We start from the raw sequence: 21,748 nt of genomic DNA, 5'->3' as shown, positions 1-21,748 counted from the left end.
AAGGAAATCAGAAGTGCTACTCCAGTAAACACACGAATGACAAGAAAGCAAAACAGCCTTTTTGCTGATACTAACAAAGTTTGAGTGGTCCGGATTAGAAAATCAAACCAGCCACCACATTCCCTTAAGCCAAAGTCTAATCTAGAGCAAGGCCCTAACTCTCTTCAGTTCTGTGCAGACTCAAAGGGATGAAGAAGCTGCAGGAGAAAAGTGTGAAGCTAGCAGAGGTTGGTTCAAGAGTTTTAAGTAAAGATGCCAGCTCCATAATATCACAGAGTAAGCAAATACTAACGTAGAAGCTGCCGCAAGTTACCTAAAAGATCCAGCTCCACTGATGAAGGTAGCTATATTAGCACCACAGATTTCAATGCAGACAAAATCAGCCGTCTGTTGGGAGAAGATGCTGCCTAGGACTTTCATAGCTAGGGAGGAGAAGTCAATGCCTGGCTTCAAAGCTTCCAAGCACTGGCTAACTGTCTTGTTAGGGGCTAAGGCTACAGATGACTTTAAGTTGAAGGGAATGCTCATTTACCGTTTTGAAAATCCTAGAGTCCTTAAGAATTAGGCTAAATCTACCCTCCCTGTGCTCTATAAATAGAATAGTAAAGCCTGGATGACAGAACTGTTTACAGCATGGTTTATGGACTATTTTAAGCTCACTGTTGAGACCTACTGCTCAGAAAAAAAAAAAAAAAAAAAAAAAAAAAAGATTCCTTTCAAATATTACTACTTGTTGATAATGCAGCTGGTCACGCAGCAGTTCTGACAGAGATGTACAAAGAAATGAATGTCGTTCTAAGTGGATACAATGAGTTCTAAATTTCTCTTCGGAGAATTAGTATGTCAGCATGTTCAGCTTTCTTATTCTTTAATTCTCTATTTTAAAGTTTTAACTCCCTTGTAATTCCTTCTCCACCAGTTCTAATCAGTAGTTCACATCTGCTCCCCTTCCTCCCAATCCTGACTCATCCCGGTCATCTGATCACCCCTGGCTACCTGCTGACACGCCCAAAACCATCCTTCCTGCCAAAACACCCGCCCTGCCACTCCAGCTTGGAGCCCCTACTCTTTTTAAAATAGCCAATCGTTGATTCAAGGAGTTTTACAAAGGAGACGAAATAAAATAAAATAAAATAAAATAGCCAATCTGGATTAGTCTAGCTTGTGCGGTGTAACCCTATTCAATAGGAGGAGACATAGCGGTAGGGACGACTCCCCCGCTCCCCAGCATAAGCACCCCTTCCCCCCTTGTCCAAGCCTGCGGCTGCCAGTGACTCCATGCGTGCACCCTGCACCCTTCCATACAAGTAAAGTGCCCTGCTGCGAGGATTCATCTTCGAGTGTTATTTCTGTGCGGCATCAAAATTTTACTTACAGCATTCTCATGCCTACTAACGCAACCTCCATGCTACAGCCCATGAATCAAGGAGTAATTTTGACTTTCAAGTCCTTTTTTTTGGTTTGTTTGTTTTTTGTTTTTGAGTCAAACTCTCACTCTTGTCCAGGCTGGACTGCAATGGCGCGATATCGGCTCACCGCAACCTCTGCCTCCCAAGTTCAAGCGATTCTCCCATCTCAGCCTCTGGAGTAGCTGGAATTACAGGCATCCGCCACCACGCCCAGCCCAGGTCTTTTTTGTTTGTTTTGAGACGCAGTCCTACTCTGTCGCCAGGCTGGAATTCAATGGCACAATCTTGGCTCACTGTAACCTCCGCCTCCCGGGTTCAAGCGATTCTTCCGCCTCAGCCTCCCAAGTAGCTAGGGTTACAGAGGCGCGCCACCAGGCCCGGATAATTTTTGTATTTTTAACAGAGACAGGGTTTCACCCTCTTGGCCGCGATGGTCTTGATCTCTTGACCTCGTGATCCGCCCGCCTCCGCCTCCCAAACTGCTGGGATTACAGGCCTGAGCCACAGCGGTTTTTAAAAAATACATTTTGAGCCGGGCGCAGTGACTCACGCCTGTAATCCCAGCACTTTGGGAGGCTGAAGCAGGTGGATCAACTGAGGCCAGGAGTTAGAGACCAGCCTGACCAACATGGTGAAACCCCATCTCTACCAAAAATACAAATTAGCCGAGTGGTGGCAGATGCCTGTAATCCCAGCTGCTCGGGAGGCTGAGGCAGGAGAATCGCTTGAACCCAGGAGGCGAAGTTTGCAGTGAGCTGAGATCCTGCCATTGCACTCCAGCCTGGGAGACAGGGAGAGGCTCCGTCTAAAAAAAAAAAAAAAAATTTAGGCCGGGCACAGTGGCTCACGCCTGTAATCCCAGCACTTTAAGAGGCCAAAGGGGATGGATCATCTTAGGTCAGGAGTTGGAACCTGGCCAACATGGGGAAACCCCATCTCTACTAAAAATACAAAAATTAGCTAGGCGTTGTGGCAGATGCTGTGATCCCAGCTACTCAAGAGGCTGAGACAGAATTGCTTGAACCCCAGAGGCAGACGTTGCAGTGAGCTGAGATCACACCACTGTACTCCAGGCTGGTTGACAGAGCAAGACTCAGTCTCAAAAAAAAAGAAAAGAAATAACATTTTTAAAGCTATAGCTGTGATAGATGGTGATTTCTCTGATGAATCTGGGCAAAGTCGACTGAAACCCTTCTGTAAAAGATTCAACAGTCCAGATGGGTTTAAGAACATTTGTGCGCTGGGTGCGGTGGCTCAAGCCTGTAATCCCAGCACTTTGGGAGGCTGAGGCGGGTAGATCACGAGGTCAAGAGATCGAGACCATCCTGGTCAACATGGTGAAACCCCGTCTCTACTAAAGATACAAAAAAAATTAGCTGGGCATGGTGGCACGTGCCTGTAATCCCAGCTACTCAGGAGGCTGAGGCAGGAGAATTGCTTGAACCCAGGAGGCAGAGGTTGTGGTGAGCCGAGATCGCGCCATTGCACTCCAGCCTGGGTAACAAGAGCGAAACTCCGTCTCAAAAAAAAAAAAAAAAAAAAAAAAAAAAAAAAAAAAAAAAACCATTTGTGATTCATGAGAGGAAATCAAAATGTCAGCATTAAAAGGAGTTTGGAAGAAGTTGATTTCAACCCTTATGGATGACCTTGAGGGTTCAGGACTGCAATGAAAAAAGGAGATATGCTTAGAGCAGCAAGAGCACTAGAGCTAGAAGTGTAGCCTGAAGATGTGACTTAAATGCTGCAATCTCATTTAAATCTTTAATGAATGAGGAGTTGATTCTTATTCATAAGCAAAGAAATCGGTCTCTTAAGATGGAACCTACCCCAAAGAAGATGCTGTAAATACTGTTGAAATGACAACAAGGTATTTAGAAAGTCACATAAATGTAATTGATAAAGCAGCAACAGGGTTGAAAGGATTGCTTCCAATTTTGAAAAAAGTTCTAATGTGGATAAAATGTTATTAAACACCATCACGTGCTACGGAGACGTCTTTCATGAACGATTCAACTGATCTGGCAAACTGTATCGCCGTCTTACTTTTAAGGATTGCCACAGCCACCCCAACCTTTAGTAACCACTGATCAGTCCAAAGCCATGAACTCATAGGTGAGACCTTCCATCAGCAAAAAGATTTTAACTTGCCGAAGGCTCAGATGATTGTCAGCATTTTTTAGCAATAAGGTATTTTTAAATTAAGACCTGTACATTGTTTTTCTAGACATACTGCCATTTTCACACTTAATAAACTACAGTTTAGTATAAACAACTTTTATACGCATTGGGAAGCCAAAAGATATGTGCAACTTACTTTATCTCAACATTCATTTTATTGCTGTAGTCTGGCACCAAACTGCAGTATCTCCAAAGTAAGCTTGCACACACAGAATACACACATGCACATTAGATGCACATGCATACACATACATGTAGCTATGTGTGCCTGTGCAGTATACATGTATGCATGTGTACATATACATATAAGAACATGCACTTACATACACACATACACATACAGACACAAAAGCAGGTAGAGTTCAGTGTGTGAATCTCATGTTTTTTGTGTCAAACAGACACAAAAGAGGCAACCAGGTAGAGTTCAGTGTGTGAATCTCATGTTCAGATTCTCCTTGAACCGCATGGCCTCTTTTATAGAATAAACCTGTTGACAGTTGGGCAGTGAGAGGTTCTAGTCAAAATGATACCAACTGCAGACGATCCAAGAGACAGTTTAAAATCAAAAGGTAATTTTTTTTTTTTTTTAGATACGAGTTTCACTCTTGTTGCCCAGGCTGGAGTAGTACAATGGCTTGATCTCAGCTCATCACAACCTCTGCCTCCTGGGTACAAGTGATTTTCCTGCCTCAGCCTCCTACAGCTGGGATTATAGGCATGTGCACCACTGCACCCAGCTAATTTTGTATTTTTAGTAGAGATGGGGTTTCTCCATGTTGGTCGGGCTGGTCTTGAACTCTGACCTCAGATGATCTGCCCGCTTTGGCCTCCCAAAGTGCTGGGATTACAGGCATGAACCACCATGCTGGGCCCAAAAACGTGATTTTTTAAAATCCTCTTTAATAAAAGTCAGCTAGCTACTTTAAGGAAGTTCCCAGATAGATTTTAGAGTCCCCATTCAGAGACACACGAAGGGCCAAGACACCCTGAGAAGGGGTCTCTCCAGGCCATCTGGAGACCACTCTGCACCCCCATGAATGTGGCTGTTCTGCCCGTCCTGGGGCCCTAGGGACCCTCTGGCCTGAGTCTGGGCATCTGAAGCTCTGAGACGGGTAACTGAGGACAACAGAGGGCCCCACATCCCTTATTCCCAATCCACAAGAGAGCATGATGATTATTTTGTTGGCTGTTTGACTTTTCTTTCTCTAACCCCATAATTGTGACTTCCTCCCAACAAGTTCCTCTGGTCATTGGGTGCATCTGAGTCACACTCTGGAGACAGGGGTAAGTGAAGTTTCCTGAGCTGAGAGAAGCAAAGCAGAGGCATGATGGCTGAGATCTCCAGGGGCTGCAGTGCAGGCCTCAGGCCAGACCCTGCCCACTCCCCCTGGCTGGCCTGGGGTGAATTCAACCTCCCATAAACCCAAATGGCAAAACTCCACAAGCCTTTGGTGCAGTGGGCACAGCGTGCAAGGTAGGAATGACAACTGGCAATTCTCAGTGCAAGGGTGCTAGGCAGGGGGCAAGTCACAGCCAAGAGGCCCTACGCCCAGCCCTCTGTCTTCCAGTCCCTGCCACCAAGCCATGTCTCCCACAGACAATCACCAGGAGCAGCGGGGGCGGGGAACAATAGAACCTGACCTGTGCCGGGCGTGCGGAGGGCCTAGTCCCCATCTTCTGCCAGCTGGTGATGCGCCCGGATCCTGGTCTCAGCCTGGAGCACACGAGGAGGCTTAGATCCACCTTGCATAAGTCCTACAAATGGCCAGGGTCAGAACAATCTTTCAGGCAAAGAGAGCGTCTGGGAAAGTTCATAAGCGTCCTACGTAAGGAAGAGGCTGACTTTTCCTTCCTTCCTCAGCCACGCTTAGAAGCTTTGAAATGGCTACCTCCACCAGGACCATCACCCCTGCCTGCGCCGAGCTCACTAATGGACCTTTCTGTCCCAACACTGTTTTTGAAGCCAACCCTTGCCCGTCCAGGGGATGCTATCTTTTCATCTTTCAAACACAGGAAAGGAAGAGTCACAATGTAGAATGATAAAAATGTCCCTGTGGGTTTCTGCAATGCCTCTCCTTGCGACACATACAGAAATCTCTCTTAAGTAACAACCAGGTAACACACCCACATGGGTAAATAACTTGAAGGTTTTTCAGAAATATTACGTGGCAACTGGGAGAATACCCTCTGGGATTTTTCGTCCTACTTTGTTTTCTTAAGTGCCGACTGACTTCTCTGCCTCCTAGTAATTGGAGGCGCTGGGGACATTTGGAAATGTGAGGACATTTTAACCATTACCACCACTGAGGTGGCCACTAGCATCCAGCAAGAGGAGGCAGGAAGGCCGCACCATTCCTGGAGCAAACTGTCCAACAAGGAATTATTCCACCCCACATGCCATCCAACTGCACCTTACTGAATCACATCCACAGTTCAAGAACGTGTGTCATGGAATTCTCCAGAGGAAGCCTCCAAACTGGAAGGACGGCCTCTTTTCCAGAGGGCTGGCTAGAAGGCAGGCAGTGAGTAAGCCTCTGGACATCACTGCCTGCCCATCCTCCCACTGACGAATGACAAATGACGAGAACCTCCAGACCACCCCCACCAAGGAGGCCTGAGCACACGGGACTGGCCCAGGCTGGCCCTCCACTATCCACCCCCATGTGGGTGCTGCCGCCTGTGTACGGGACACTGCCTCCCGCAGGCAAGAGTGCGGTACCCCGCTTCCAGCATCAGAGCCTCTTGTAGGTTCCCAACACAAAAGGAAACAGGGAATTTGCGGTGCTGATAAGAGCAAGCTACAGCAAGCCTTGCGCCGAGGAGGATCAAAGAGGCTACCCCACCTCCCAGGTAATCCCCACCAGGAATGCATCCTTGGCCTGCATTGTTTTTTTTTTCTTACCCCAGGGCAAAAAGCAAACCCCACCCCCACCCCACCCCACCCCCCCCCCCCCCCCCCGTCTGTGCCTCCTTTCAGGCTAACTTGACACTTGGCAGAGAGTCCCACACCCTCCTCCATGCAAGCGTGGGTGCCTCCACCAGCCCCAAATGTGTCCATCAGCCCGACTTCAAAGAGGCCGACCCCAGCACCTCCCCGCCCTGCGATGGAGCACATCTGCAGAGACCAAGAAAGGCCCAGGTTTTCAGCCCAAGGACTTGGGGTTCAGGCCCACCTCTCCCATCACCTACTTGCAAATTTCAACTGACTCCTGTTTCGTCTATGGAAAAACCAGCAGCCTACCTTGGCAGGTTTCCCACACATGGGGAACAAACAGGGTCCACTGCCTCCCTGCTCAGCAGAGGGTCCCAGCTCTGCCTCCCCAGGGCCCATTCTCCCACACAGCCACGCTCTGGGACATTCCTCAGTGTACACCTGCAGGAAAACCCCACTTAGGGTCCCAGGCCAAGCCCTCCTTGGTTATGTCCAAGGCCATGAGCAGGAGGGAGCTTGGCATATCCCCCTCAACCCCTTCCACTCAGCTGGGCACGACAAAACCGGCCGAGAATCTCCCAGAGCCCAAATCTCCCCAGAGGGAGCCCAAGGGAAAGCACTGGAAGGCAGAAGCAGATCCCGGACCGTCCATGTATATGGACCTCCCATGTCACTCTTCCAATCCCATGTTTAATGTATATTGAAATATACAGACATCGAGACACATGTTCAGATTTTTAATAATGGGAACGGGAGACTTCCCCAAAGGACAGCAGAGGCAGCCTCACAACATTCCATCCTAGGAATGTGACCGTGGTGAGTTCCAAGAACTTTCTGGCGCAAGGCGGTGCCTCAGCCTCCTCACATCATCTTTATGCACTTCAGGAGCATGTAGAGAATGGAGAACAAAAGGCAGGGATAGGGCTGGAAGGGGCTAAAACAAGAGGCACAGGGGCCAGTCTTATGAGAGGCCAGCCCTCCTGCTCTACCATCTCTGAGGCCTCCATCAAAGTCCACAGCACCCCGTGGACCTGGCCTCCCTGGGGCTCCTGTCCACCTCTGTGCTCACCTCCTTCCACTCCCCTCATTCCAGGTCCAAGTTCCATCATGCATCTTCATCAGGGCGATGGGGCAGGCTGGGACCAGGACACACAGAGAGAGCTGCTGTAGCATAGGACAAGGGCCCTTTTACGAAATCACTGACCTTCACATTCAGGGGGCCGAGCAGCCCTGATAATTTGATGAAGCTACAAACCAGAGAACAGCAAGCCACGCACACTACACCTGGCCTGAAGGGATTCACAATGTCTTGGGGGCCACTGAGGCCCCAGGGCAGGAAGCTGGGTCTACCACACCTGTTCCACCCCGACAGGACTGCCAGAGCCAGCCTTCGCTGCCCACCTCAAACTGGGCTTTTATGCATCACTGCTAGGGTCAAAATGTCTGTGCCCCATCCCCATCCAGTTCCTATGCTGAAGCCCTAACCCCCAGGTGATGGTATGAGGTGGGGCCTCAGGAAGGTGGTTTGGTCATGCGGCTACAGCCTCAGCCTAGGCTTAGGGACTCATAATAATAGCCCCAGGGAGCTCTCTCAGACCTGTAACATGTGGAAGGCACCATCTATGAACCAGGAAACAGGCCCTCACCAGAAACCGAGGGCCTTGATCTTAGACTTCCAGCCTCCAGAACTGTGAGAAATAAATTCCCGTCGTCTATAAATTGCCCAGTGTAAGGTATCTGGTTATAGCAGCACAAACTAATTAAGACATCACTGTCCAAAACACGATTTCCACCATGAAATGCTGGTGTTCTCATGTCTTCCATAAATCTGCCGAACCAAAGCCCTACACCTAATTTCTCACCGGTGGCCTTCTCTCCAGACTCCCTCATCCCCCTCTCTGCTGCTGTCAGGGGCACCCAGTCCTTGGCCGACTCTGCCTGTGGCCCCGCTGGCTGTTACTGCAACCCTTCAGCTGGAATCCCAGCACAGACATCAGCCCACTTACCAACAGCGCAAGGCTGGCAAGGAACTTAAGCATAGCTGCAATACAGTTTGATAGGTAAACATTTCTCATTGCAGTGATGATGGTAAAAATCCCCTGTGCATCCTGACCATCCAGGGGAGGAGTGGCCTCCCCTCCCCGGACTGACCCAGTGTGTGTCTTTGACCTGGAGGTCATTCTGGATATGGAAAGGCCAGCTCATTTCTCCTCAACAGAGCTCTGCAAAAAATATCTTCATCATTGACAGTTATTTTAAGGAGACTCAAAGAGATAGAATTAGATTTATTTGGTCAAAGGTGGATAAACACTTAAAAGGCCACAGCTTTTGGCCTGGTCTGCTGACTTTTTTTTTTTTTTTTTTTTTTGGGATGGAGTTTCACTCTTGTTGCCCAGGCTGGAGTGCAATGGCGTGATCTCAGTTCACTGCAACCTCTGCCTCCCAGGTTCAAGCAATTCTCCCCTCTCATGCTCCCAAGTAGCTCGATTACAGGCTCATGCCACCACACCAGAAACACAGAACCCCTCCTGCCTGGAGCCTCCCTTCAAAGACTCTCAAACCTATACCAACGACAAAGGTCTAAAGTCCTACAGCCCGACCAGCTGGATGGTGAGATAAATACATAAGAACCGCTCCTAAGCTGAGGGGTGCTCACACTTTCACGAATGTCTCCTGGGGTGTTCACTCTGAAAGATGCCCTTGAAGAAGGGCTTTGCACCAGTTTCAGCAGAAAAGCTTCAGGATGATCTCCTGGGTCCTGGGCCAGTCGCCTCTGGGGCAGGAATCACTAGCAAAACCGAGTGCCCAACCTCTGATGCCAGGATGCTCATTCCCTCTGCCTCCAGACCGCAGCCCTATCCTGGGGAGATCCAACCTCAAAGCCGACTTACAGAAGCCCTGCCCTGCTTCTCCACAAAGTGGCTCGCCTTTGTGACCCACAAGCCTAGTGATGGGCAGTGTATTATCTCATGACAGCCCTGGGTTGAGGCCACCGAGCAACGAGGACACTGTTGGTGGCTTTTCCCACACCCGCTTGCCAACCAGCATAAATCCTCGCATTCCCCCCACCACAGTCACAGTCTCACATTCTCGATTCCTTGCAGTGATCATGAATTGTGTGCATCCTCTCTGCTAGGCCATGGTATCCAATTGCTTAGTCAAACATCAGTCTAGATGTTGCATGAAAGTATTTTTTTTCTTTTGAGACAGAGTCTCGTTCCATCTCCAGCCTCCAGGCTGGAGTGCAGTGGCGCGATCTCGGCTCAGTGCAACCTCCGCCTCCCGGGTTCAAGCAATTCTCCTGCCTCAGCCTCCCAAGTAGCTGGGACTACAGGTATGCATCACCACGCCCAGCTAATTTTTGTATTTTTAGTAGAGACGGGATTTCACCATGTTGGCCAAGATGGTTTCGATCTCTTTTTTTTTTTTTTTTTTTTTGAGACGGAGTTTCGCTCTTGTTACCCAGGTTGGAGTGCAATGGCGCGATCTCGGCTCACCGCAACCTCCGCCTCCTGGGTTCAGGCAATTCTCCTGCCTCAGCTTCCTGAGTAGCTGGGATTACAGGCACGCGCCACCACGCCCAGCTAGTATTTTGTATTTTTAGTAGAGACGGGGTTTCACCATGTTGACCAGGATGGTCTCGATCTCTCGACCTCGTGATCCACCCGCCTCGGCCTCCAAAGTGCTGGGATTACAGGCTTGAGCCACCGCGCTGGGCGGTTTTGATCTCTTGACCTTGTGATCCGCCCGCCTCCATCTCTCAAAGTGCTGGGATTACAGGCATGGGCCACCGTGCCTGGCCAGGTCTTTTTTTTTTTTTTTTTTTTTTTAGTTAACACTTTAATCAGTGGACTTTGAATAAAGTAAATGACCCTCCATAATGTCAGTGGGCCTCATCTAATCAGTTGAAGGAAGGCCTTAAGGGAAAAGACTTGAGATTCCCAATTCTGCTCCAAATTGCCTTCAGACTCAAGACTGCAACCTCAAGACTTGCTAAAATTTCCAGCCTGTCCTGCAGATTTCAGACTTGCCGGTCCTTAAATTCACTCATACATATATATGCTTATACATGAACATGCCCTGTTGGTTGTGTCTGTCTGGAACACCTGACTGATGAATACCACTAAGCTCTTGGCTGCCTTCTCCACCCTACCCCCATTCATCTCTCAGTTTCCACAGCACCTTCTTTTCCTCTGCAGACACGTCCCCTTCTCACAGCTTGGTCCAGATGCACATATGGCTACCTACTGCTCCTGAGCCCGTAGGAGCTGACCTCCTCGTTACAGGAAAAGCGCACTGTCTTGCACACAAAAGCAGCCCAGTCTGCATCTCTTTGGTGAAGAATCAAAATCCTCAACCAGTAGAGTAGGCTATAAAGACACTGGCCTCTAGAAATGTTGATGTTTTCATTTATTTTATTTATTTATTTTTTTGAGACGGAATCTCACTCGGTCGCCCAGGCTGGAGTGCGGTGGTACAATCTCAGCTCACTGCAAACTCTGCCTCCCAGGCTCAAGCAATTCTCCTTCCTCAGCCTTCTGAGTAGCTGGGATTACAGGTGTACACCACCACGCCTGGCTAATTTTTGTATTTTTAGTAGAGACGGAGTTTCACCATCTTAGCCAGGCTGGCCTCAAACTTCTGACCTCAAGTGATCAGCCTGCCTCGGCCTCCCAAAGTGCTCAGATTACAGGCCTGAATCACCATACGTGGCCGATTTTTTATTTCTTAAGGTAATAAGCCAGTAGATGGGGGACAAAAATAAATATAAACAAATGCTGAAAATATGCACAAATTTACACTTGTTGACACCAATCTCACTTTCCAATTTCATAGTCTGCTGGATTTCCTCATCTTAGGCAAAAATTCACATTGGGGGTTCAGGGAGCTAAAAGGAGTTCCCCTCAGTATGAGAACTGTAAATGCAGCTTACTCTTCACACAGGATCTGCAACGCTTTGGAAGGGCAACGAGCCACAGTCTGACCGCATGATAGGCATAGATTATTGCAAAGCCACATGGAACGTTAAAGACATCTGAATTAACAGCTTCCCTGGGGTTTCAGACTAGTACTACACATTGGAAAAAAGATTAATCCAGATGAGTGGTTCTAAACCCTGTCGAGCCCTAACCCAGAGTGTCTGATGCAGGAGGTCTGTCTGGGGTGGAGCCCAGGACTGGTATTCCTAACAGTTTCCAAGGGATGCTAATGCTGGTTTCAGGAACTCACTGTGAGAACTGCTGATTTAAGACAGCAGTTGTCCAAAAACATGGACTCCTCATCAGTGCCACCCAAGCAGCTTGGCTGGTGGGTGAGCCTGGGCAGGCATCTGTCATATGGCAGTGATTGCAGCTACATTCATGTCTTCACTGCAGTCACACAGGGTGCTGCCCAAAGGCACTCAGGGTGCTCTTACAGAGTCAGGGTTCGAGAAAAGGCATACATCTTTGTTTTGTCAGATTTGCAAACCACCTATGGAATCAACACCTTAAATACAATTCTCTCTGACTCTACTATCCCTTTTACTCTGAAGAGCTTGATCCCCAGGCAAAAGAGATTACTAAGTAACAATCCGATCATATGCAAGACAATAAGGGTTTCTGAAGTGCTGAAGAACAGTTAAGAACTCCCATTGCTTAACTCCTCAGGCAAAAAACCAAACCAAACAAAACAACAACAAACCATCAGAGAATAACTGATTCAGGCAAAGGCTACCCTTGGATGTTAAAACCGCTGAGTGAAAGTTGTTAGGAGGCGGTCTCAAACATAAAAAGGAAATCTGGGGGTCTCAACCAAGTGATCTGACTTAGCCAACAGCAGGACAAAAAGACATTTCAAATCATGGCTGGGCAAGGTGGCTCATGCCTGTAATCCCAGCACTTAAGGAGGCCGAGGTGGGCAGATCACCTGAGGTCAGCAGTTCAAGACCAGCCTGGTCAACATGGTGAAACCCTGTCTCTAATAAAAATACAAAAAAATCAGCCAGGCATGGTGGTATGCACCTGTAGTCCCAGCTACTTGGGAAGCTGAGGCAGGAAAATCACTTGAATCCAGGAGGGAGGTTACAGTGAACTGAGATGGCGTCAGCTTGGGCAACAGAGCAGGACTCCAAAAAAAAAAAAAAAAAAAAAAAAAAAAACAGGAAACTAGCCTGAGCCCTTTAAAAAGACAAAGTCCAGGAAAGAAATAATATTGTCCCTGTTTTCAGATGGCATGATTATCTACATGGGAAATCCCCAGGAATATACAAAACAAAACTTTGCAAGGTCACAGGATACAAGGTAAACATACAAAAGTCAACTGCATTTCTATGCACAAGCAATGAGCACATAGACACAAAATTAAAAATACAAGGCCATTCACAATCACTTTAAGAAGTGAAACTTAAGACGTACACTTGGGTGTACATCTTAAGACATACACAGGACTTGCATGCCAGAAGTACACAGATGCCAACAAAAGAAATGAAAGATAATCTAAATGACTGAAAAGATATATCATGTTTGTGAACTGGAAGTCCTTCAGCAGGTGAGTGATTAAGTAAACTGTGGTATATCCCTTGCAGGTAACAATGCTCAGTGATAAGGAGCAAGCTACTAATACATACAACCTGGATGAATCTCCAGAGAATTACGCCGAGTAAAAACCATGAATTCTGGGAGGTTGCATACTATATGATTCCATTTCATTTATGCGACTTTTTTTTTTTTTTTTTTGGTGAGGGGACAGAGTCTCACTCTATCACCCAGGCTGAAGTGCAGTGAGATCTTGGCTCACTGCAAACTCTGCCTCCTGGGTTCAAGCGATTCTCCTGCCTCAGCCTCCTGAGTTGCTGGGGCTACAGGTGCACACCACCATGCTGAGCTACTTTTTGTATTTTTAGTAGAGATAGGGTTTCACCACATTGGCCAGGCTGGTCTTGATCTTTTCACCTTGTGATCCACTCGCCTCGGCCTACCAAAGTGCTGGGATTACAGGCATAAACCACTGTGCCCAGCCTTATGTGACATTCTCGAAATGACAAAACTACAGAAATGAAGAACAGATTAACAGTTGTCAGGGGTTACAGAGGGCGGGGACGGGAGAAAGTGGAAGTGGCCATAAAAGAGCAATGTGAGGGATACTTGTGGTGAGAGAATGTCCTGTATCTTGACTATATCAATGTCAGTATCCTGTTGTGATAATGTTCTAGAGTTTTTCAAGGTGTTTCCACTACAGGAAAATGGGTAAAGGACACACGAGATCTCCATATATGATTTCTTAAAACTGCCTGCAAACGGTCTCAAGACAAAACATTTAATTTTAAAAAACCTTTGGAAATAAAACAAATGTTGACATCATGAAAAAATACTAATAAGATTAAAATAAAGAAAGCAGGGGTCTGCCTCAGATTTCAGAGCACAGATACAGAGTTAGCTCAACTTGTAAACCATGATGGGATTCTGAGTAGATTAAGGCACATCTGTAAACAACTTTGGGGGATGATTGGGAAAATTCAAATATGGACTGGATGTCAGCTGATGTCATGCAATCAGTATTCAATGTCTCAGGTCATCATGGCTTTAAGGACGAAGGGTATGTTTAGGGACACATTCTTGTCCTTAGAAAATGCAGGATAAAGTACTAATGGCTGCCATTCATGATGTGTACTTGTTTTCACATCAGACAAGGAGAGATAAACTAAATATGGCAAAATGGCAAAAAAAAAAAAAAAGTCAAATTGAAATGAAGGGTATATAATTCAGGCCAGACACAGAGGCTCACGCCTGTAATCCGAGCACTTTGGGAGGCGGAAATGACCGAATCATGAGGTCAGTAGGTCGAGACCAGCCTGGCCAACATGGTGAAACCCTGTCTCTACTATAAATATTAAAAATTCGCCAGGCATGATGGCATGCGCCTGTAGTCGCAGCTACTTGGGAGGCTGAGGCGGAGAACTGCTTAAACTCAGGAGGTGGAGGTTGCAGTGAGCCAAGATGGCGCCACTGCACTCTAGCCTGGGTAACAGAACAAGACTACATCTCAAAAAAAGAAAAGAAAAGGGCGTGGTGGCTCATGCCTGTAATCTCAGCACTTTGGAAGGCCAAGGCAGGCAGATCACAAGGTCAAGAGTTCAAGACCAGCCTGGCCAACATGGTGAAACCCCATCTCTACTAAAAATACAAAAATTAGCTGGGCATGGTGGTGCACGCCTATCATCCCAGCTATTCAGGAGTCTGAGACAGGAGAATCGCTTGAGCCCAGGAGGCAGAGGTTGCAGTGAACTGAGATAGTGCCATTGCACTCCAGCCTGGGCGACAGAGCAAGACTTCATCTCAAAAAAAAAAGCAAAAAAGAAATTCATATGATGACATCGGTGATTGATGGAGGGACCTTCCACTCCACCTTATCAGGTTTCAGGGTGCCCCCAACCCCTAAGTGTTGAAGGGCTCCCCAGCCTCTTGGGCCTTAAGATGTCAATCGAGACATTTCCCGGGCCCTCAGTAATGGAGGAAACTCCTGATCCTTGGGGATAAAGGGACCACCACCTCAAGCCTCAGATCTCCCAAGCCCTTGGTGATGGATGAACCCCCTACAATGCCCACCCCTGCCACCCTGGCTGCACTGCTCTGGGCACACCCCTCCATCACTGACATCAGAAAGGCAGGTTCATGGACAGTGCTGCACAGCTGCCACAGTGACAGATCCTGGAGGGGGACCCAGGCCACTAGCTGGAATCTAACCCTGGTGGTCCTGCTGCCACCTTCGTTCTCATTGAAGGAATCAAGATTTGGGACCAGAGCAAAGCAGCAACCGAGTCAGTCCTTACCCATGTCTATCGAAAGCCCTGAGCCAGGCCTCAGATCCCACTGATATTTGAGAGCACCATCAGAGACAGTAGACCCTGACCCTCATGAATGCAGGGACTTTGCTGGAGGTAGGACCCACTGAGAAGAGGAACAATGGTCAGGATTCGCCAGCAGGCCAGGTCTGAGGCACTCTGCTCGCTAACATTTCGCTCTAGGGCTAACATGAATTATTCTGCCAGTTGCCCCCTAAAACAAGAGAAGCCCGGGCACCTGGCTGATTCTCTAGCCCAGTGCTGTGACATGCTGATTTCTAAGCTGCCTCCACTCTGCTGTCTATACCCACAGGCACCCCGGCAAAACTCCATTCTGGGGGCTCCCCCAAGACTCTCTAAGAGGCTGACCTGCCATCAAGCCCTTGCAAAGTTGGCACAGGTAATGCAATCTCTCTCAAAGAAAAGACCGGTGATTCAAAACACTAAGCCTCAGACTCCAGAGGGCCCTGGGGCCTGCAGGAGAGGGTAGGGAGAGGTGAGCCAGGCCACAGCAGCCAGCAGGCCACGGGGTTGTCTTCCTTCACCTGCGAGATGTGGCTGGCAGAACTGGGGGCTCCAGAGCAGGCAGAATGGAGACAAGCAAACTCCAGGTCTGAGGGGCGTGATCGGAAGCCCTTTGCCCCACCATGTCCAAGCTGAGATGGTAGGCAAGCTGCCTCACCATGCATTTGCCTTCTGAGCCTCAGTTTCTACAGAGTTAGTGAGGGTTAAATGTATCTGAGACACAGCAGGCACAATGAACATTAGCCGCATTAAAGCAATGAGTGAGTGAATGATTAAATGAACAAAGGAAGGAAAAAGTGAATCTTCCCGCACAGGGCCTCACACACAGTCAATAATTCATGCCAGCCACTTCCCTGCCCGAGGCCTCCACTGTGGGGTGTGCACCTTGTATGCATGGCCACAAGCCCGAGGTCTATGAGCGGCCGCTGTGCCATTATCACATTCGCGCAGCTGCAAACAGAACAGTGCGTTATGGAAACCCCGGCAGATGTGGGGGAGACATGAGCGGCACCCACGTGATAGCCTGCCATGTGCTTTACGGAGGGCCAAGGCCAAATGCCAACTGTTTGACACAATGGCCCTGAAGTGGGCTGCAGCCTCTTTGAGGAAGGTCAGATGGATCTGCTGATAAAGCGATCGCTTGTACCCGGACACACTATCTCCTCCTCACTGTGGCTGTGAACAAAGCCTACAGTATTCTCAGCGTGCCGCTATCACCACACCCATTCCTCCTCTGAGCAGGGATCTGAGAAGTTGCTCATCTGAGAACTGATGTGCTTCAGCCACGAAGCCAATGTATTATACGGACCCAAACATCTCTCCAAAGTTTGGCCAGTGTCTTACATGCACTCAGTCCCCGATGCAGAATCTGTGAACATAATCTGGGGGTCTCAGCAGAAAGCAGAAACGGGGAGAGGAGACATTTTCCCAGGAAGGGTCTGTTGGATGCCCAACATCTGTATAAGAACAAAACCTGCATTTAAATGTTACAGAAGAAACCGGGCGCAGTGGCTCATGCCTGTAATCCCTGCACTTTGGGAGGCTGAGGCTGGTGGATCACCTGAGGTCAGAAGTTCGAGACCAGCCTGACCAACATGAGGAAACCCAATCTCTACTAAAAATACAAAAAATTACAGGTGGCGGGCACCTGTAATCCCAGCTACTCGGGAGGCAGAGGCAGGAGAATTCCTTGAACCCAGAAAGTGGAGGCTGCAGTGAGCTGAGACTGCACCACTGCCCTCCAGTCTGGGCAACAGAGTAAGACTCCGTCTCAAACATACATACATACATACATACATACATACATACATACATACATAAGGGCCGGGCACGGTGGCTCAAGCCTGTAATCCCAGCACTTTGGGAGGCAGAGGCGAGTGGATCACAAGGTCAGGAGTTCAAGATCAGTCTCACCAATATGGTGAAACTTGATCTCCACTAAAAATGCAAAAAAATTAGCCAGATGTGGTGGCACACACCTGTAATCCCAGCTACTCGGGAGGCTGAGGCAGAATTGCTTGAACCAGGGGGGCGGAGTTTGCAGTGAGCCAAGATGGTGCCACTGCACTACAGCCTGGATGACAGAGAGAGACTCCATCTCAGAAAAATAAATAAATAAATAATAAACAAAACACAAGGATCTGGCATGGTAGTTCACATCTGTAATCCCAGCACTTTGGGAGACCAAGTCAGGTGGATTGCCTGAGGTCAGGAGTTTGAGACCAGCTTGGCCAACATGGTGAAACCCCATCACTAGCAAAAAGAAAAAAAATTAGCTGGGTGTGGTGGTGGGCGCCTGTAATCCCAGCTACTTGGGAGGCTGAGGCAGGAGAATCACTTGAACCTGGGAGGCAGAGACTGCAGCGAGCCGAGATCATGCCACTGCACTTCAGCCTGGGTGACAAAGCAAGATTCTGTCTGAGAAAAATAAATAAATAAATAAATAAATAAATATTACACAAGGGATTACACAGTGCTGGTGGGTCTGCATCCAGACTGGAATCCATTTTGAGAGCAAAACAAAGAAATAATTCTTGCCATTTGGCAATACGGATTTGAAGGAAGCAAACCCCACACCACACTCTGTCCAGAAAGAGTATTCTTTTGTGCTGAAGTCACAGCTCTGCAAGTGCACCCTCTTCTCAAGGAGCCTGCATGGACTCCTGGCAGGCATTTGTCATCAACTTTCAATAACACAACTTGCAATGTGGCTATTTTCCAAGGAAATAACAGCAGGCTAGATTCTCAAGTCTGTAAGATGAGGTGTAAATGGTTCTCTTCTGAAAGTTAAAGGAATAGGTTACAAAGCAAAACTCCAAGAACGAAAGTCGTGGCCCTAATAAAAACGTGAATGAAAGCCTGGGACGGTGTGCCAGCATTTCCCTCTCTCCTCGTAAGCAATCACTTCTAGAATATTTCCATCTAGCTGTGCAACTGTCCCCTCCCATTGTGTACCGTGTGGGCACCAGATTGGGAGGCCAGCCCCTAGCTGTCCAGAGGATAGAATAGAGGCTCTGAGTGATGTCACACCTTGGCAAGGACACGTAGCTAACTCTAAGCTCCTTCCAAAGCTCTTAACATTTTTTTTTAAAGCAACAGCAGCCTTGGTTCTTGTCCTTGGAGGAGTTAAGATGTAATGAGGACAGAGAGATACAAACAAAAATGACACAATCCACTCCCACAGAATGTGGGTGGATAAAGGCCGCAGCTAACTGGGCCTCAGGACAGGGGGCTGGGCCTCTGGTGGTCAGCGTCCCACCCGGACCACTCTGGAGGTTACATGGCCTGGGAAGGGCTCAGGAGGCCCACAGACCCACCCCTTTCTCCGTCTGTCTTCATGGAGGAACCTGGGCCAATCTGAAAAACACTTCTGGGGTTAGAGCTCTCAAAAGGGTAACCAAGCACAGGTGAAAAAAAAGGACTCGAAGGCTACCTGGTTTCCATTCAAAGGACCTCGGGTACCTGGTGTCGACAGCCACTCCTGACAGCTCAGTGAGGTTCATGCTATCATTTCTGAGAAGTTTGGGGACCATCCCAGGCCACACAGAGAGCAAGTGGCTGGGACGAGAAGGAATGCCACCCGGGTTCCTGCAGAGCCTGCTGCTTTTCCGCTAACAGACAGGACAACGCGGCCGTAGGCAGCACCCGCACTGGGACCTTCCTCTTGTTTGCTCAAAGCCATCTGGCAGTATGGGAAACGGAAAAGCTGCTGTCCCCAGAGCTCACAGAGCTGACAACAGGCAGAACTGTGCAGAAAAACCGGTATGTACAAATGAAAGGAGAGGCAGTACCTTCAGAGGGTCAAGGGGACTCCGGACAACAGCGATCAGTCATCAAAAGTCTCTGTCAGCTCCCGCTCATTCACCCATTTCATCTTGGCACTGAAAGCAGAAGCTGGGTCTGTCTGGAACTCAGCTGGAACGTTACTGGCTTCAGAGCTGAACTCAGCACCAACAGCCCCCAGCTGGCCCCTCACCAAGAGTCACAGACTCACAGACCAAGGTCGTCATTAAGCAGCACATGCGCGTCCAGCCCTGTTAACGTGCCATTGGCCACACAGCTGTGCTTGCCCCATGTGTGGTGTCCCGGGGAGCCACGCTTCAGAAGAATTCACCCAGTCTGTGAAGACCGAGCTTGGCAGGAGCCATGGCACCTCCCACCCATCTCGCTGGAGTGCACAGGTCCTGGCAGCCAGCCATCAGGGAGAGGAATGCAAGTCCGCAGGGCATGACCACGCAGAGAGGCCACCTCCCTGCGAGGTGTGAGGTTGCACAGACCTCCCCACGGGCTCCACACAGACAGACAACCAGACACCTGACAAGCTGGAGCTGATGAGCATATTCTAAAAGAAGCAGGGCCGGGCACGGTGGCTCATGCCTATAATCCTAGCACTGTGGGAGGCTGAGGTGGGTGGATCACCTGAGGTCAAGAGTTCAAGACCAGCCTGGCCATCAGGGTGAAACCTCATCTTAAAAAAAAACAAAACAAACAAACAAAAAAAACCAGCATTGACCAAAATGGTTTACTCACAAATAGCCAGCCCAGCAGCCAAGGGACCACTTGGAGTAAGGCCATCCCTCCAGGGCATTCTGAGACATCACTGCAGTCACAAGTGGGAGGATGACACCCAGAGACTGGCAACACCTACGTCAGGATCCAGGTTTGGGAGAACCATCAGTGAGACAGTCACACACACACCATGCTTCTCACAGCCACTGCTGCGAACACCTCCATGGGAAGAAGAAAATGAACGATCGTGTGTTCTGTTATTCTTTTTTTTTTTTTTTTTTTTTTTTTGAGACGGAGTTTCGCTCTTGTTACCCAGGCTGGAGTGCAATGGCGCGATCTCGGCTCACCGCAACCTCCGTCTCCTGGGTTCAGGCAATTCTCCTGCCTCAGCCTCCTGAGTAGCTGGGATTACAGGCACGCGCCACCACGCCCAGCTAATTTTTTGTATTTTTAGTAGAGACGGGGTTTCACCGTGTTGACCAGGATGGTCTCGATCTCTCGACCTCGTGATCCACCCGCCTCGGCCTCCCAAAGTGCTGGGATTACAGGCTTGAGCCACCGCACCCGGCTGTGTGTTCTGTTATTCTATGAGAAATGGATAAATACCATTCTGGTTGTCGCATTATCCCTAATACCAAGCAAAATGCCTTAAAAGCACAGTACGCGCTCAATGATGACCTGTGTTTTGGATTATTCCTATTTACATGGAGGTGGGGGTGGGAGTTAAAGAACAACACATCCCAACTCTGTTGAGGGTTGCAGTTTACCCATCTCACTCAAATTTTTCATCAGAATAGTCTGGTTACACCTGAATCCTTGCCCTTGGGAAGGGGAAAATGAGAAAGGTCCTGGGGACACAGGGCGTTGCTGTCAGTGCTTCCCCCAGAAATCAAGGGGCACATGTGGCCAACGTTTCTCAAAACGTGTGGTCCCAGTGCGGGCTGGACCTCCAGAGGTGGGGCCCACCACCAGCCCTTCCTTCGGAAAGAGGCCAGGGCCCCAAGAATTGGAGCCACTCTGCCTTCTTCCCAGGACCCAACCAAATGACTTTACTGTTCGTTATGCTAATATGCCCTTTGTTTCGGACCCAGGAGCCAACGCCTTGATACAAGCCAGCAGGGCAATGCCTTCACCTACCTCACGGACCCCATTCTTCCTTCGTGGGCTGTGCTCTTGGAAATTTCAGTTGCAGACTGTCTCCACCTCCACCCTGGGGACACCCTGCCACCCTCCACACTGGCTCCTACCAGCCCGCTAGGCCAGCCAGGCATCTGTCGCCAATCTGCAAACTCCTGGAAAGTTGTCCAGGGCTTTGCCATGTTTCTCCTAAAGCGCGGAACACCCTACCTTCTGTCTTTGTATTCTTCTTTGCCTTCTGCAGACCCCCTTTGCTACTCCAGAACACAGAGGCCCAGGGCCTCTGCCCGGGCTGTCCCTCCATCCCAATGGCTCCTCAAAGCCACTAGGATTTATTCCTTCACCTCCCCCAACCCAGCATCCCCTTGGAAAGAAGCACCCGCTGACCTCAGATAGAGCAACCCACCACCCCGTCTCAGGGCCTGCAGTCCTGCCCAGCCAGGGACCTCAAGTAATCTGGAGGAGGAACATTAGGACGAGTCTGCATCCTCCTTGAGCCCCCAAATCTCACAATTCTGCAAATGCCCATGGAAAAGATACCAGGAATTTTGGTTCAGCATATTGAAGAAGGGAAAACGACAGCCTGCTGTTGGCACTCCTGACTTGGAATTGTGAGTACATTCTTAGAGGGTAAAATTTAACCACCAGCAGTCGGGGAAGGCATGATGGGGAGGGCATGATGGCTGCACTTCAACGAGTGATCACAAAAACGGCCTCACTCCAAGCGCCCCAGAGCCT

The 21,748-nt window shown here is 48.9% G+C and overlaps 1 protein-coding gene across 4 annotated transcripts in view; it reads right to left on the bottom strand.

The window, feature by feature from the left end:
- Window positions 1-21,748, bottom strand: part of TNS3 (tensin 3) — a 313,618-nt gene that overhangs the window by 281,597 nt on the left and 10,273 nt on the right. The window contains exon 2 of one of the 4 annotated variants that reach the window (XM_010341376.3): window positions 5,229-5,342. The exons of the other annotated variants lie outside the window; for them this stretch is intronic. Within the exon in view, the coding sequence (XP_010339678.3) occupies window positions 5,229-5,261 (33 nt within the window). The 5' untranslated portion in view covers window positions 5,262-5,342. The remainder of the gene's footprint in view (window positions 1-5,228; window positions 5,343-21,748) is intronic. 4 annotated transcript variants of the gene reach the window in all.

The sequence above is a fragment of the Saimiri boliviensis genome, chromosome 10 (genome assembly GCF_048565385.1).
Source record: "Saimiri boliviensis isolate mSaiBol1 chromosome 10, mSaiBol1.pri, whole genome shotgun sequence".
Classification (NCBI taxonomy): domain Eukaryota; kingdom Metazoa; phylum Chordata; class Mammalia; order Primates; family Cebidae; genus Saimiri; species Saimiri boliviensis.
The sequence above is the reverse complement of the archived record's forward strand: the minus strand, read 5'-3'. Positions and strand labels throughout refer to the sequence as shown.